The sequence below is a fragment of the Prionailurus bengalensis genome, chromosome D2, assembly GCF_016509475.1.
Source record: "Prionailurus bengalensis isolate Pbe53 chromosome D2, Fcat_Pben_1.1_paternal_pri, whole genome shotgun sequence".
In the NCBI taxonomy this organism is placed as follows: Eukaryota; Metazoa; Chordata; class Mammalia; order Carnivora; family Felidae; genus Prionailurus; species Prionailurus bengalensis.
The window spans coordinates 21,588,651-21,606,091 of record NC_057351.1 but is presented as its reverse complement, the minus strand read 5'-3'; the positions used below and the strand labels follow the sequence as shown (position 1 = coordinate 21,606,091).

Sequence of the window (17,441 nt, the reverse complement as noted above, 5' to 3'; positions counted from 1 at the left end):
ACTTTAAAAATCTTTTTAGTTTGGACTATAAGCTGAATTGCTCTAACATGTATATGAGTTTCATTTCATCAAAATGTTTTTCTTTTTTCTTTTAGTCTGATGCCAATGCAAGTTACTTAAGAGCAGCTCGAGCTGGACACCTTGAAAAGGCCCTTGACTACATAAAAAATGGGGTTGACATAAACATTTGCAATCAGGTTAGTTGTGGTTTTTGTTGCTGTTTAATTTTCTAGTTAAAATTTTAAAAAATCCAGACTATAAACTCCTTGAATCTTTCCTTAGTTGTTACCAAGACTTTCTCTTTCTTGCCTTTTTTCTTTTTTCTGGCTAAACATCATCAGTCAGATTTTCAAATTACTCTGCTTTGTTAAAGGGGCATTCACACATGTAGGTATGCATTCTTTAAGAATTCTTAAAATTTAGTAAAAAATGATACTAGAACAACCTGCCTAATTTTCAAGTACCTTTATTCCTAATTCAAGATTCTGTACTGCACACATACAAGTGATTGTTGGTGGGATGTTATCTTCAGAGTTCTAAGTAGACTGTTTGCTGCTCTATTCTCAACCTGCTATGTAAAGTTTTCCCTTCATTCTTAATCAGAATGGGTTGAACGCGCTCCATCTTGCTTCTAAAGAAGGCCATGTAGAAGTTGTTTCTGAACTGCTACAGAGAGAAGCCAATGTGGATGCAGCTACAAAGGTCAGTATCACATATTTAATGGTTTTTATGTCAATTGACAGATTCAGTAAGGATTCAGCCTTTGATAAGAATCAGGGCAAGCTTCTCATGAGATACTTATCAACCAACCATGTTCTCTTTGGGGAACTTAGAAACATAGAAGGATTCCATATTTTATAAAATGTTGAAACAAAGAGATAAAGAGGGTGAGTGATGTATCTTTTCATTTTACAGAAAGGAAACACAGCCTTGCATATAGCATCTTTGGCTGGGCAAGCAGAGGTGGTAAAAGTCTTGGTCACAAATGGAGCTAATGTCAATGCACAATCTCAGGTAAACCTACCAACTCTATTGCCAATAAATTTTGTTATAATTTATAAATGTTTGGGTCAAGTCCTTGCTTGGCATATGTATCCTCTGAGAATATAATTCCTAAGAGTTATATTCAATGAACAGTTATGTTGTTGCAGATTATTTAAATTCATATATATCCTCATTTGCAATATATTTATGTGAGAGAGATTTTTAAAAGTCATCCATCTAGAAAGGGGAACCCTCTTGCACTGTTGGTGGTAATGCAAACTGGTGAAGCCACTCTGGAGAACAGTATGGAGGTTCCTCAGAAAAACTAACACTAGAACTACCCTATGATCCAGCAATTGCACTATTAAGTATTTACCTAAAGGGTACAAAAATACAGATTTGAAGGGGTACATGCACCCCAACGTTTATAGCAGCATTATCAGCAATAACCAAACTATGGAGAGAGCCCAAATGTCCATCAACTGATGAACAGATAAAGAAGATGTGGTATATATTTACAATGGAATATTTCTCAGCCATCAAAAGGAATGAAACTTGCCATTTGCAAAACATGGATGGAGCTAGAATGTATTTGCTAAGTGAAATAAGTCAATCAGGGAAAGACAGATACCATATGATTTCACTCATGTCTGGAATTTAAGAAACAAAACAGATGAATATGTGGGAAGGTGGGGGAAAAGAGAAGAGAGAAAAACAAACTATAAGAGACTCTTAACAATAGAGAACAAACTGTGGGTTGATGGAGGGAGGTGAGTGGGGGTAAATGGGTGATGGGTACTAAGGATAAGCACTGTTATATGTAAGTGATGAATCACTGATTTCTACTCCTGAAACCAAATTGCACTGTATGTTAAGTAACTAAAATTTAAATTAAAAAATAATAAGAAATTAAAAAGTTATCCATTTATGAAACTGTATGACTGGTAGTCATAGACACAAATATTTAGGGAATATTTGTAATGTAGGGTCTTTTAACTATTTTATCATGCTAGCTTAGGTCCAGCCTCAGTATTTATTAACTTACAAAGGAAATGAGAGTTCCTGTAAGTGAGGAAATGCTCTTAATAGTTCATAATATCTCAGTGCTTTATATAGCTGAAAATGGGAAGACACTGCTTAATTCCTGTTTAGTAACTAAGGCCTCCTTGTTGTTCCGTGAAACAGATTAAAATAAAAAAACACACAGAATAAACTTTAAAATTTCCTAAACTAAAAATTCCAGATTCTTTGTATTGGATATACACTAATAATTTATTTAGTAGGTCCTCCTGTGTGCTGAGTCTTGCATGAAGTTCTAAAAAGAACACAAGTATATTACTGTTTGGTAGACTTTCAGTCTAAAAAAAAATACTTTAAAATAGGTTTAAAAATTGGTCCTCATAATTCAAAATTTTCATTATTTGAGTTCCCACAGAAGTAAGATTGTATAGAAAAGCAAACATCATCATAACACAGAAATATTCACTAAGGACCTGACCATTTTTAAAACTGGCCCTTGCTCAAACGTTCCTTCTAGTTGGATGCTTTCATCTACCCTTATGTGTAAGTGTGAACTCCAGGAGGTTGGATATTGAACAAATTGATTATGGAACAAAACAGCAAGTTTTGCAAGAAAAAGGATTGCATGAAGTTAGGGGGATGGCATGGGGGAACACTGGCTGCACAGCTGTGGGTTGTGTTTTTTTCTGGCAATGTGTGAAGAATTAGGATGATTCTCTGATAAGTGTTTCAAGTGAGAATGAGTTGAAATCAAATGGTTTAATGATTTAATCAAAGATTAAATTACCCTCCCCCCCCCCAAAATTAGGTGAGGTCTTTGGTTTGCAAAATACATTTGCAAAAAGACTGTATTTTTACTTAAGCAGTGAAAATAAAAAGTGAAGGACATCAAGCTACCATATAATTTTGTTGGAAAAATTACCCTTTTTTTTCCATGGAAATCCTATTTGATTTAGGCTTTGTTCATTGTGAGAACTTGTACATGCATCCAGTTATAACCAATATTTGCTTAACTCCTAAACTTGCTTTTACAGTTTCTAGTTTTGTCTTTTACAATAAAGTCTCAAACTAACTTTTTTCATTTTAAGTGTACTTGATTTCCTCAGCCTTTTTCAGTACTGATTATCTTTGGATAACATGATCCTCCTATATTTCATGGGTCCACAGAATTGCAGTGACACCCTCCATGGTTAGTAACATGGTTCCGATGCTGTTAAGTATCAGTGTCATGGAAAAACAACTGTGTGGCACTTCCAAACATGTGCTTTCATATATATCTGATCTATTTTTTTTTTCTAGTTGCTTGTGGTTGGACCTTTGATCCATGGTCTATGCCTCTTTATTCTGATTCCCTATGAAGGTTTACTTGGACCAATGATGCTTTTCCAGAAAGGAATGTTATAAAATTGAATATTGACAAGTAAAATATTTTGAAAGAGATACAGAACAACTGACCATAAGCAAAGCACCATGCTTTTAAAACATTTTTTCAAACGTCCCTATAACTTTTTACTGGAAAATAACTAATGTTAAGCTCTGAGAGAGTGAGAGAACTCTTTAATCCATTTTTTCATTTCCTTTCTCCCCCCACAGAAGAAGACATAAACCTCCTCCTTTTAACCAATGTGCATATTCTTGACTGTTCTTTAGAGCACCCAGAGTTTTAAACCTCCTTGACAATGAGAGACTCTGCAGTTGAAATCAAATCCTAACCAGATTTGATTTCAATTGATACACATTCCCTGCTGATGACAAATGAGAAGAATAGAGCCCATGGAATTTCTTGTTCCTTACAGCTGTGCTTGGCGTGCCCTGCCCCACAGTTCACAGTCAAGCATGGTGCCTTCATTTGGACACCTGTCCCCGTGTGCCTTCCGAGCTGTGCCATTCCGTGGACAGAATAAGTAATGAGATGGTCATGCAGCAAATGGGTTTTCCATGATAATTTCTGGTGGGAGTACTTCAATAGGAACTCTTACAAAGGACAACTGAGATCAAATTCCATTTAGGTGTCAGCACAGAAAACATCGCAGGAATGTTAATATTCAAGAAAGACCACATCCCTAAGTGAAATTTTAACCAAATAGGTAATATTTAGTAGCCAACAATAAATAGTATAAAGAGAGTCCCCCTCACCTTCCTTGTGTATAAAAGTTCTCCTTATCTTGAAAATAAAAGTGAAATTGGGCAACAACAAGTTCTGATCTTATAAACTGAGGGTCTGTAAACTAAGAATTTTTAGATGTCACTTTAATTCTTGTCATTGCCTTGATGTCACATCTTACTAAGTTAGTTAACTCTTCTTATCTTACTTAACATTCCAGAAATGATTTAGGCCTACCCTGAGAAAGAAATTGGGTTGAATAATTAAATTGTGATTATAAAGAACTCTACTATGATTAAGTCCATAATACTTTGTACTAAATACAGCAACAATGTTTACTAGTGTTTGCAAGTGTAAACTCTCAAATTACCACACCAAATGACATCCCTCACTCTTTTCTCCTTCTCTATCTTTATTCTGTAATATAAGGCACCGTGTTCATAAAGAAGCAAGGTCTGTTTCAAATAATATTTTATCATAACTATCAAAGTATTCTAAGTGGACAAGTTTTCATAGTGGTATTAGCAAAGACAAGACCTTTTGCAGGTATTTGGTGGGGGTGTTTTTAAAAATTTTTACATTGTATTTATTTAAGTTATGAATAGGTGATATATTCACATGGTTCTACCATCAAAATGCATGGAAGGACAAACTGGAAAACCTCTTCCCACCCCAACCCCCATCTGCCCATCCCCACCCATCTGCACCCCAGGGTGAAACAGGTAACTTCTGACTAGGTTTCCGTGTTCCTTTTCAGAAAGGACAAGACCTTTCGATTAAACCAGTGCCTCCTTGGTCTTTTTGTGTTTTTAAATGTTTTCCTTCGGTGAGGAGGTCAGGTCTTGAGGAAGTCAGAAAATAGGTGTGGTCCAGATAAAGCCTCTCTGACCCTTGACCTTATAGCACACCGGTAATCTAACCTACATTCACAAAAATCAGTATCACCTGTAAATCAGTGCAAATTTATCACCATGCCCTTATAAACATTTTAATTCAGAGCAACACTTCATAAGGTACACCGGCTGGCTGTAGAAACCTAGGATGGATAAAAAAAGTTCATGGATAAAATTTAAGCCCTTACTTTCTATTTTATTTTCTTTGGGTAGATATTAGGCAGCATGCCTCAGCATGGTCTATAAAGTTGTAGGTCTGTATATTTGAATGCTTATGATAATATCACAATAAATGTTCTGAGCCGAAGGTACTGAAGATAATGCATCAAATCAGGTATCAACGAGCATACCTTCTCAATCTTGAACTGTTCTGCCTTTTGAAAATTGAGTCTATTGCTACAGAAAAAAAATGCAAATTAGGCACCCATATGTTCCCTTTTGGCCAGCTCTTTGTTTTGGAAATTTCCTAAGTTAGGAAATTAATTTAAAAAAAAAACAGTGGTGTACTTTTTTATCTTAAAAGAAAAATAATATTCTTTCTGAAATCTGACCATTTTCCCAAGGTAGGTGCTATTTGACAAAAAATCATTTCAGCTGTAGGTTGTCCATTGACAACACATTGGAATCCTTGTGCCTTAAGCCTCTTTGTATGAGAGTGTAATGATCATATTTTCATTCAGTCTTTCCAAAGGATGCTTATAATTACTCCCTAGAACCATAACTAGATGGTGTACATGTATTCTCATGCCATGTTGATCCTTTCTTGATTTTAAAAATTTGTATTGGGATTTTTGGGATTAAAACAACAGAAACTAACTTGAACAAAAATGGGAATTTATTGAAATTATTTGGGGAACACATCAAATAGAAAGCTAAAGGAGCTTTTTGGAAAGCTTTGGTAACCAGAGAGTTAGGGTGGGAGTAACCAGAAGCTAAACAGTAAAGTTGCCCTTCAATAATAGTTTTTACAGATCATTTGAGAGGGGGGAGGGGGGATTTGGCAGAAAATAGAATTAAGAAAAATAGAGAGTAGACCTGGAAGAGAAAACAGAAGATATCCTGTGCCTACTCTGTGGTTGAAGAAGTTCAGGCTAAATTGTCTTAAAGTCCAACCAAGACAGGCACTACCTACATTTCAGGGAAGAGGTAGTGCCCTAAAGAAAATAGGAGTGACATTGCTAGAAGAGACAGATGCTTGCTGACCAAAACTAAAGCAAAACAAAATAAAGAAACACTCAAATTTCCACTATAAAATGGAAATGTCCATTATGGAGGAAAAAACAAAAACACCAAAAACATTTTATCAATATGAACCACAGAAGTAAAATGAGACCATTCATCCCCATTCAATGCCATATATTGTGTGATTCCATTTATATGAAGTGTTCAGAACAGGCAAATCCATAGAGACAGAAAGCAGATTAGTGTTTGCCAGAGGGCATGGGGAGGGATCAATGGGGAGTGAATACTAATAGTACAGAATTCCTTTTTGGGGTGATGAAAATGTTCTGGAATTAGATAGTGGGGATGGTTGCCCCACTAAATTTTACACTTCAAATGGGTGAGTTTTATGATATGTAAATTATATTTTAAAATATATATATAAAACTGAAAAAATGTGAAAGAATGTGACCATTCAGAAAATGACCAGCTTTCAGATAATGGCAATAGAATGGCAAACACTAACAAAAAAAAAAAAAAAAGAGGAGAAGCAATTGTGGGAAATGATTAATAATAGGGCTCAATCTTACTGTGACTCTTATCTACATATGATTTTTGAGTGATCACAGTTCTACACAGTTCAATTTCTGTTCTTGTGAGAAGGGCATGTGGAATGATTTAAAAGTCATGCTTGTTGGGACGCCTGGGTGGCGCAGTCGGTTAAGCGTCCGACTTCAGCCAGGTCACGATCTCGCGGTCCGGGAGTTCGAGCCCCGCGTCAGGCTCTGGGCTGATGGCTCAGAGCCTGGAGCCTGTTTCTGATTCTGTGTCTCCCTCTCTCTCTGCCCCTCCCCCGTTCATGCTCTGTCTCTCTCTGTCCCAAAAATAAATAAACGTTGAAAAAAAAAATTAAAAAAAAAAATAAATAAAAGTCATGCTTGTTAAGAATCACTCTTTGAAAGCTCCAGGTCTGTAAGCTCCAACATCCCTTAAACCTCAGTACCTGGTTTTGGATTATCTTCCTGGCTCATGAAACGTTTGGTTCTGGAAGATAAACTCAAGAACTGTCTACGTACATCAGGCCAGAAGCCGGATATTTGTATGCAGACCAGTGTTCCTTAGGTAACCTTGAACGACAGCAAACCTCTGCCCTGAAGTTGAGAGAGTCCACTGACATAAATTGTTGATATTTATGTTTGAGAGAATAACATCTATTTTCAAAATTTTTCTTAAGAACTTTACTCCTGGGGCGCCTGGGTGGCGCAGTCGGTTAAGCGTCCGACTTCAGCCAGGTCACGATCTCGCGGTCCGTGAGTTCGAGCCCCGCGTCGGGCTCTGAGCTGATGGCTCAGAGCCTGGAGCCTGTTTCCGATTCTGTGTCTCCCTCTCTCTCTTCCTCTCCCCCGTTCATGCTCTGTCTCTCTCTGTCCCAAAAATAAATAAACGTTGGAAAAAAAAATTAAAAAAAAAAAAAAAAGAATTTTACTCCTAAAAACTGGACCTTCCATCTGGAAATTTCAGCTGGTGAGGAAAGACACTCAGTAGTTCACTGAGCTATAACAAAAATCCCCCTAGTTTTTACCTTTTTCTTCTTTCTTAATATTTTCTGTTGTTTTTTTCTGTTTTTTTAAGGAATATTTAACTCAACCAAGAATTAAGTAATCTTCCATCTTGGTCAAATAAGAAAATAAAAAAATAATCAGCAATATAAGGGTAATCCTAAAGTACCTCTCAGTTTCCCTCAAATCTATGGGAAGAGTGACAAAGACAAAACACACCAGGCACATACACACATACCTGCCTGTATGCACACGCACACACACACATATGGACACACACATTTTGTTGTAATTATTCCACATTTAATGTTGATCAAACCTTTCATGAGAGAACAGGATAGCAGTGAACTTCAGTGATGTAATTTAAAGGGAAGAAGCTTGAATGCTTTGTCATATTCTCTAGCCTCTAATCTCATGTCTCTAATTTTGAGCTTGGCAACCAGATAACCTAGCATGTTATAATTATATGTAAAATAGAGTAAGTAGAATAGATGAGCTCTCTGATGAATAAAGTATATACACTATGGTAGATTTGTTATGTGACATCACTTTTATCTGCTTGAGGATCTTTTTTTTTTTAATTTTTAATGTTTTATTTTGTTTCTGATGGGGAGATGGACAGAGAAAGGGGGTCAGAGGATCTGAAGTGGGCTCTGTGCCCAACAGCAGTGAGCATGATGTGGGGCTGGAACTCACAAACTGTGAGAACATGACCTGAGCCAAAGTCGGACACTTAACTGACTGAGCCACCCAGGTGCCCTGCTCAAGGATCTTTTTAAGTTACTTTTAAATTTTTAGCTAAAAGCCAAAAGAGTGGTGTCACCAGAGGCTGAATTATAGATAAGTAAGGTAGTCATATAGTCACTGATATTTATAACAATGAACCTAAACCTTTTGAAGTATAAAAGTTTGAGTAATATTTGGTACATTTTATTTGGAATATATTTACCTATATTCCTTGTAATTGCATAATGAATACAATAAAATTTCCAGAACATACAATTAAACAGAACTGTATTCTGAAAAATGCATTCAAAGAAAATGTTATCATTTGAAAAATATGTTTTGGTGTATGTATTTGGCAATAAGATTTTGAAATATTACATAGATGAAATATTCAAATATTTCATAAATATGAAATAAATTGTTCTAGAAAACAAGCACACATATGCAACATATTTTTAGTCAAAAGCTTAAGATGCAATGTACACATTCATTTACTTTAATCCAGATTCTTTGGCAGTGGCCACATTTCAGACAAACATAAATACACATATAGAGTGTGTGTGTGTGTGTGTGTGTGTGTGTGTGTGTATTCTGAACATGAAAATACTATGGCTTTGCAAAACAATGCAAGGAAGGAAACTTACCAAAACATAGACTACTAATTGAATTCTGTTTTGAAATTGAAGTATACCTTTTTGCATATTGGTGTCCTTTCCTTTGCTCCAAGTCATCCCATTTGTAGCAACTTTGAAGCTATTTGAAAGTAATATAAATTCCTTCCAAATTGTGAACTATTTTAGACTCTCAATTTAATTTTAAAGTATTACACCTTTTATATGAAATAACTAATTATTGTGTGGGGAAAAATTTCACTGGGACACTGACCAAATGTATTTTTCTTCAAATCCTTACATCATCTAGGAAAATCCTTTGCTCATTGTAGGCACTCATTAAGAGGTTGATGATTAAACAAATGTACTTATTTATCTAAAGTGGATCTATTGGTATGAATTATACACACACCATTAATTATAAACTATACCCAAGTTACAAATTATAAGTGTTATGTTATAAAGTACTTTGAATTACACTTATAAATTCTGCTTAAACTATCATGTTTAGGCTTTCTAATGAATATGAATATCCACATTAAAGTATTCTTAAACTTATTATACATGAGCATTTTCTGAAACAAAAAATACCAGTATGGTAGAAAACTAGATTGGCCCCATAAATCCATAAATAAACATTTTATTTCTTCTTTTGCAGAATGGTTTCACGCCATTGTATATGGCAGCCCAGGAAAACCACCTGGAAGTTGTCAAGTTTCTTCTTGACAATGGTGCAAGCCAGAGCCTAGCCACAGAGGTAAGATATATTGGTTCTTTCTGTGGGTAAGTTCCCATGTTTATAGGGCATTTTGTAGGCCTGGAGTTGTAACATGGAGAATTTGTCCCACTAGTGTTTCAATTGTAGTCATATATTAATGTGGGGATTCCTTATTTTTTTTTTAATTTTTTTTTAATATTTATTTTTGAGACAGAAGAGAGCATGAACAGGGGAGGGTCAGAGAAAGAGGGAGACACAGAATCTGAAACAGGCTCCAGGCTCTGAGCTGTCAGCACAGAGCCCAACACGGGGCTCGAACCCATGGACCGCGAGATCATGACCTGAGCCGAAGTTGGCCGCTTAACGGACTGAGCCACCCAGGCGCCCCAATGTGGGGATTCTTAAATGTTTATGAAATACACTAGAAAGTCTATTCTTCGTCTTTAAGGAATCTTCATTGCATAGATATCCTTTCTGCTCTTAAATGCCTGGCTCTATCTTATAATTGAGCTATTTACTATTTACATATTTGTTTTAGAACACTTTTCTGTTTCTTATAATTTTGCCTCACAGGCAACCACTGTTTTGAAATATGTTTGTAATAAGACAAGTTTGAAATCTGTTTGTTCCAAATATAAGTTAGTGTAGTTATAATAATTGAATTTATGTATTTCTAAAATTAACTGGATTTAATTCACACTTTTCAACAAAACTATTATGTTTTAAGTGTTAGATTAACATAGTATTGAAGAAAATTTTGCGGTCTTGAATAGAAGAGTTATTTTTAAATAAAAAGCTATTTAAGTCAGCGGGACTATCTTAAGTAATACAGTTTATTTTTTAAACTAAACTGGATGGAAGATTATGATTCCTGGTAAAGCGTATCACTAGAAATCTATTGCTAGGGCACCTGGTGGCTCAGTCAGTTGAGCATCCAACTCTTGATTTCGGCTCAAGTCATGATCCCAGGGTGGTGGGATTGAGCCCCGCATGGGGCTCCACACTGAATATGGAGACTGCTTAAGATTCTGTCTCTCTCCCTCTGCCCCTGTCCTCCTTTCATGCTGTTTCTCTCTATATATCTCTCAAATTAAAAAAAAAAATCTATTGCTAATATTAAAAGATCAACATTTGGGTATTCTTTATTTTTAACAAAATCATAAAAACAGATGCAGAGTTATCCCTGTCAGAATAGGGTTCCTCTTACATTCTGATGTGCTTTCCAAATGGCACAATAAAGGTAGCAATAGAGGAATTGCATATAACCTCACCCAGCTTTTGAGATCATGCCTTCTGGGGAAACCTCTAAATAAATGAAGAGGCAGTTTGCACAAAAAGAAATACAAATGACCATAAATGTATGAAAATATCCCATCCTCACTGATAGTCAAAGAAATATTAATTTATTAATCAGTTAAAAAATTAGACCCAGTCTTTTGCCCGGGAGATAAAGAAAAGAATTTGGAGAGTAGAAGAAATTGGAACTTTCCCACAGTATTGGTAAAGTTGACCATTGGTTGCAACACTTTTGCAGAACATTTAGCAGTAACTGTCAAAAATTAGTATTTACGTACCTTTTTATAATTCCACTTCTAAGAATTTACATTCCAGATGTATTAGAAGGAGATGCCAAAATGGTATATGAGAAGTTCACCAACAGAATTAGAACAATTTTTTAAAAACTGGAAAAAAACTAAATATGCACCAGTAGGAAGCCTGTTTCATAATGTTGCTATACTCACACAATAACATGCTATTTGGAATTATCAGAAGTGAGGCAAGACAATATGCACTGATAGAAGAAAATTTCCATGGTATATTGTTCTCAGTGGTTTATTCTGAGCAGTAGGAGGGAGATTTACTTTTCACTTTATATCCTTCCATACTGTTGAGGATTTTTATCATGAGAATGTATTGTTTTTATAATAGTACTCTTAAAGGCAGGTAAGAACTACTGGTTTATAAAAAAAAAAAGAAACTACATTTGGTAGGCGTAGAGCAATGCCTACTTGTTGGATAAGAGAAAAACCCACTCCCATTTTTGAATAAAAATACTAAATAATATAAATATTCTAATGAAAGTGATTTCATAGTACTTTTTTTTTGCCTGTGAAGGACAGGCAGTTTTAGACTGTGATATACAGATCACCAAGTATCTCTCCTTTAGCAGCAAGCATTAAGTCCAACTTACTGCTAAGTCTTTGGCATGATTATGGTTTTTAATTTTTTTTAATGTTTATTTATTTTTAAGAGACAGAGTGTGAGCAGGGGAGGGGCAGAGAGAGAGAGGGAGACACAGAATCTGAAGCAGGCTCCAGGCTCTGAGCTGTCAGATGTGGGGCTCGAACCCACGAACCGTGAGATCATGACCTGAGCCAAAGTCAAATGCTTAACCGACTGAGCCATCCAGGCACCCCTGATTATGGTTTTTAAAACCTTTCCTGGGGTGCCTGGCTGGCTCAGTCTGTGGAGCATATGACTATTGATCCTAGGGTTGTGAGTTGAAGCCCCACACTGGGTGTGGAGATGATTTAAAAAAATAAAAATCTTAAAAAAACAAACAAACCCTTTTCTGTATTAACTGTGTACTGCATATCCCCTCTTTTCCATATACATCTTCCTTCTTTTGCTAATTAAGATTCTGAAACATGAGGTAAATGTATTTGTTCATTTACCCCACAAATAATTATTAAGCACCTATTGCATGCCAGATACTCCCCAAGGCAATGAAGTTTCTCTTGGAGCTTCCGTAATATTTTCTTTTGGCTTGTATTTTTTTTTTTAAGAATAACTGCACAGAGTGAACCAAACTGTTTAAACTAGGTTTGCAACCAAAATCTGGAGCTGCTAATTTTAGCTATTGACACCTTAGAACTGGTATCTTTGTGTTTTTAATTGGCTTATTGCGGGAAGCACATTCTTAGGGGTGCTGATGGTATCAGTTGCAGTTAATTTTCTGGTGCAAAGTTGTTTTCTTTATGTATATGCCTTGTGGGTTTAGAAGTTCATATTAGCAGAAATGTAGCCATTTACTTATGATTCAGAACCATAAATGGGCTGTCATTTTCACCCTTTAGATTTTGTCCAGGTTTAAATAAATTTTTTTTTAATGTTTAGTTTTGAGAGGGAGAGAGACAGAGACAGAGCATGAGCAGGGGAGGGGCAGAGAAAGAGGGAGACAGAATTCGAAGCAGGCTCCAGGCTCTGAGCTGTCAGCAGAGAACCCAATGCAGGGCTTGAACTCACTAGTGATGAGATCATGACCTGAGCTGAAGTCAGATGCTTAACCAACTGAGCCACCCAGATGCCCCCTTTTTTAAATTTTTTAAATTTTTTTGATGTATTTTGTCCAGGTTTTAAAAGGGAGGCGCCACCACATTCACTCTTTTTTGGTGGGGAGGGGCAGAGGGAGAGGGAGTGAGAGAATCTCAAGCAGGCTTCACACCCACACAAAGCCTGTCCCATGACCACAAAATCACGACCTGAGATGAAATCAAGAGTCAGCTGTTTAACCAACTGAGCCACCAAGGTGCCCCATGTTCCCTCTTAATACATAATGTTCCTTTTGCCATTCTATCCTTTAAAAATGTTTTTTTCTTTTGCTTTGCAAAAGTAATAGATTATGTAAGTGAGAAAGTATAGCAAAAAGCAAAAAGAAAAAAGAGCCACTGTTAATTTTCCCTAGAGTAAACACTTTGTTTATTCACTAAGACCTTTTGGTACATGTTATCTTTACAAAAATGTCATATATTTACACAGTTATGTGTATTGGTTTTATCATAACATTAAATTACATTCTAAACTTTATGTCCTTAAGTGTAAATCTGTGATATTCTTTTGGGGATGTCTTTGTTGTATTCAGCTTTCTTGTCTTTCTTAAGGCTACAGGGACAGTCCTTCTAGCCACATTAATGATCATCCTTTCCCTCGTTTGAGTCTTCTTGGAAAAGATGAAAGGGGCAGATGGAACTTCAGCTGGATCTCGAAGCATGAAGAATGGATAGAATTTGTATATGTAGAGCAAGGAGGAGGACATTTCAGGGTGAGGGTCATAGCATAGTATAGGAGCTGGGGCAGAAATAATTTGCACATCCACAGCTAATACGGAGACTACAGGAAAGGATTTATATGAGAAGAGCCTGGTATTGGGGCCAATATTTTGCACATCCTTAAAAAGAAACACAATGATGTGCATTCAGTCAAATAAGTGGTAGGAGCCCTTATCTGGTTGTTCATCAAAGAAAAGAATGATGAAGTGGTGGTTTAGGAAGACAAGACATTAGTATACAAGTAACTAGATTTTCTTTTCTCCCTTCCAAATACCGTTCCATTGGAGTAGTCCTCTACGTGTAGCACCAGGGCTACTGATATACAATATCATGAGCCAAGTGAAATAAGTAATTCGCCAGTTCTCTAGTAAAAATAATTGATTAATGTTCTTTTGAGTGTCTAATAATAAAAGCATTGCAGAATTCAAATTTGTAAGCCAGTCTTAGGATTGTCTACTCTGTGCTGTTTATTCTGCAGTCAGCAATACTAGACCATCCACAAATTACTTAACCACGGTAAAATCTGTAGCTGCCTTTTCTTTGTCACGTCCCAGGGACATCAACAGGAAGACTCAAAATATACAGGAGTGTATATCTGAATTTATCCTAGTCAGATTGTGCCTGATCCCTGTGTATTCTCCCTTGGTTGGTCAGAGAAGTCAAGAATTTTTCATAAAGACCTTTCCTAAAACAGCAATTGCAACGATTCATTAATTAACATGTTTAGATTGACCACCAGATAAATGCTAGGCAACAAGGTACACTGATGAACCAGACAGGCATATCCCCCAGCTTTAAAATATCAGTGGGGGGCACCTGGGTGAGTCAGTCTGTTAAGTGTCCAGCTTCAGCTCAGGTCATGATCTCACAGCTCATGAGTTCGAGCCCCACATCGGGCTCTGTGTTGACAGCTCAGAGCTTGGAGCCTGCTTTGGATTCTGTCTCCCTCTCTCTCTGCCCCTCCCCCACTCACACACTGTCTCTCTCAAATATGAAAAATTAAAAAAAAATTTATATATCAGTGGAAATTTGTATATCTTATTTAAATAAGATCCTTTGAAAATTTTTCTTGGATTTAACCTTAAATATTATTGTTTTCACTGTGGTTATTTTCTGGATATTGAAATTATGGTATCTTTTTCCTCTTTATGTGGTACTTTTATGTATTTTCAAAACTTACCCAGTTAATGTATATCACTTTTTAACAGAAGAAAACCCATAAACTTTTTATAAATTTCTTATCATTGTATGCTTTGGTAAATATAAATCAGTATAAATATAAATAAGATAAATATATATAATATAAAATATAAATATAAATATAAATGTGTCTTTCACATGTCTGCCTACTTGAATATGCTAGCTTTAACAACCTAAACAAAAATTGGTCACATGGTCGCATTCTTATTTATTAATCAGAAAGAACAGATCCACAGGCATCCTTCTTGACCCATCCATTTATTTGCAGGATGGCTTCACACCATTGGCAGTAGCTTTGCAACAAGGTCATGATCAAGTAGTTTCTCTGCTATTAGAAAATGACACTAAAGGAAAAGTGCGTCTTCCAGCTCTTCACATCGCTGCCCGAAAAGACGACACGAAAGCTGCGGCCCTGCTGCTGCAGAATGACAACAATGCAGACGTGGAGTCAAAGGTGAGGCACGAAGGAGGTGAGCTGGTCATGCCACTCTCCTGTGTCAGGCACCCACACTGTAAGAATGCCTGGTCTCCCTTTTGGCAAGCTTGCCCCAAACACTGAACTTCATGGGGAGTAATAAAAATACGTGTCCAAGCACCTAAAGCTAGGAGGTAATAACTGTGGACACCACCTGATGCATGCTAACAGGGAGGCCACCTCAGGCATTAATTAGTATGCCCTTGTCAGTTTCCTTCCTTTTACCATATATTTTTAACGTATTTAACATGTCAGCTCAAACACCAGGGTGGAAGATTAGAAAACGCTAACAACGATGTGCACAAATAAACCTTTGGTTGGTATCTAAGATGAGAGGCAATGCACTGAGTATTGATGGGTTGTGGAGAGCATGCTGGCAGCCAGAGTCCCAGACGAAAATTCTCATGGCCTTGACATGTACTCCCTGAAAGTCTCTGTGAAGGAAATGTGGCATTTGGAAGGGGCCATTGTGTAGCCCTTCATTCGGTCTAGCTTTCTTTCTGTGCCTCTTGTGTTCCCATCATTGCTTTCATCCTCATTACTTAGCTGTCATGAGCTTGCTGCCGTCCATGTCACCGACAGTGAACTAACCGTTCATTTTTTCCTCCTCTTTGCTTCCAAATGTGTTAACCTAGATGGTGGTGAATAGAACAACAGAGGTATATATATATATAAACATATACATAGAATCTGTATCTGCATCATCATTTCCCCATCACTTAGTGCTGCTGCCTCATTTCTTTCCCTCCTTCTTTGCATCGCCTTCTGTAGGCTAGATACCTGCTTTCCACCCCTGCCCCCCAAAGTAGCATGTGCCAGAGAAGATAGTAGTTTGATTACCAGGGCTTTCTGCAGCTGAACCTGGTGTTGGAAGGGAAGGATGAGGAATCCTTGAGACTTAAGGGCATCGCAATAGAGTTGTGTGAGATGAAGAGTTTTGACGCTTTAGATGCTTATCAGCTATACCTGAAGCTGCAGACAACCCTGTCATTCTACTCATCCAGGACTGATTCTTCAGAGTTCTGCATGACACTTACCCTCAGTGGTGTCAGCAAAATGAAGGTTACCTCTGAATGGTAGCAATATCTATCTCCCACCCCTTCCCACAAGACTCAGTCAGATAGCTAGCATGGCTAAGAAGCTTGCTAACAACTTAGAAATGCATCTAGTTCCTATAAGGTTTCAATCTTTGGGGACCAAGGGAATCGCTGCATGTTTTAGCATTTTTTAAGGAAGTAAAATGACCTTGGAATGGATAAGCTAGAAACATGTGTTATTGAATAGGCATTTACTAATAAAGAGACCAACTTGTGGATTCTTTATAAAATGGAATCACCCATTATACAAGACCAATTGTAGTGACCTCCCCCCAAATTGGTTTTATCATTGAAATTGGCATTTGCTCTATATTAAATATATTAAACAAATTGAATTTTGACAAAGAGTTTCAATGGACAATTCTATCTTTGATAATAAAACAGCAGTACTAATCAAACTTTCTATAAGCTATAGATTTTTCTTGTCATTCCTGTTTTGACTTTTTGAAATGTTGGCTTCTGTATAGTTCTGCTACTGGACTACTAAAATTATTCAGTCTGCACCCTTGGTTCCTTCCTGGCTATTCCTCTGCCTATGAGTTTGGCGTTTATTTGAAACCCTGTGAACAATTGGCACTAACTGAAAGAAACCTAGTACAGAATGGAATGTGGACCTTAGCATATTTTGCTTCCTCCTTTTTCTTTGGGCAGGGTTATGGTTTTCGCGTGTCAGACAAGGGGCCAGCAAGAGTCCATTGAATGCCTGCTATGTTTTCTTTACAGAGTGGCTTCACTCCTCTCCACATAGCTGCTCACTATGGGAATATCAATGTAGCCACGTTGCTGTTAAACCGAGCGGCTGCTGTGGACTTCACGGCAAGGGTAAGAGCATTGCAGTATGACC

The 17,441-nt window shown here is 36.9% G+C and overlaps 1 protein-coding gene across 18 annotated transcripts in view; it reads left to right on the top strand.

Moving 5' to 3' along the window:
* ANK3 (ankyrin 3) overlaps positions 1 to 17,441 on the top strand; it is a 697,552-nt gene that overhangs the window by 462,930 nt on the left and 217,181 nt on the right. For 14 of the 18 annotated variants that reach the window (XM_043596402.1, XM_043596395.1, XM_043596398.1 and 11 more), the window contains 6 exons: positions 96 to 197; positions 604 to 702; positions 916 to 1,014; positions 9,717 to 9,815; positions 15,294 to 15,479; positions 17,321 to 17,419. In XM_043596402.1, coding sequence (XP_043452337.1) covers positions 96 to 197; positions 604 to 702; positions 916 to 1,014; positions 9,717 to 9,815; positions 15,294 to 15,479; positions 17,321 to 17,419 — 684 coding nt within the window. Of the gene's footprint in view, positions 1 to 95; positions 198 to 603; positions 703 to 915; positions 1,015 to 9,716; positions 9,816 to 15,293; positions 15,480 to 16,135; positions 16,160 to 17,320; positions 17,420 to 17,441 lie in introns of all 18 variants that reach the window. The other 4 variants (XM_043596407.1, XM_043596403.1, XM_043596408.1 and 1 more) reach the window with 1 other exon arrangement.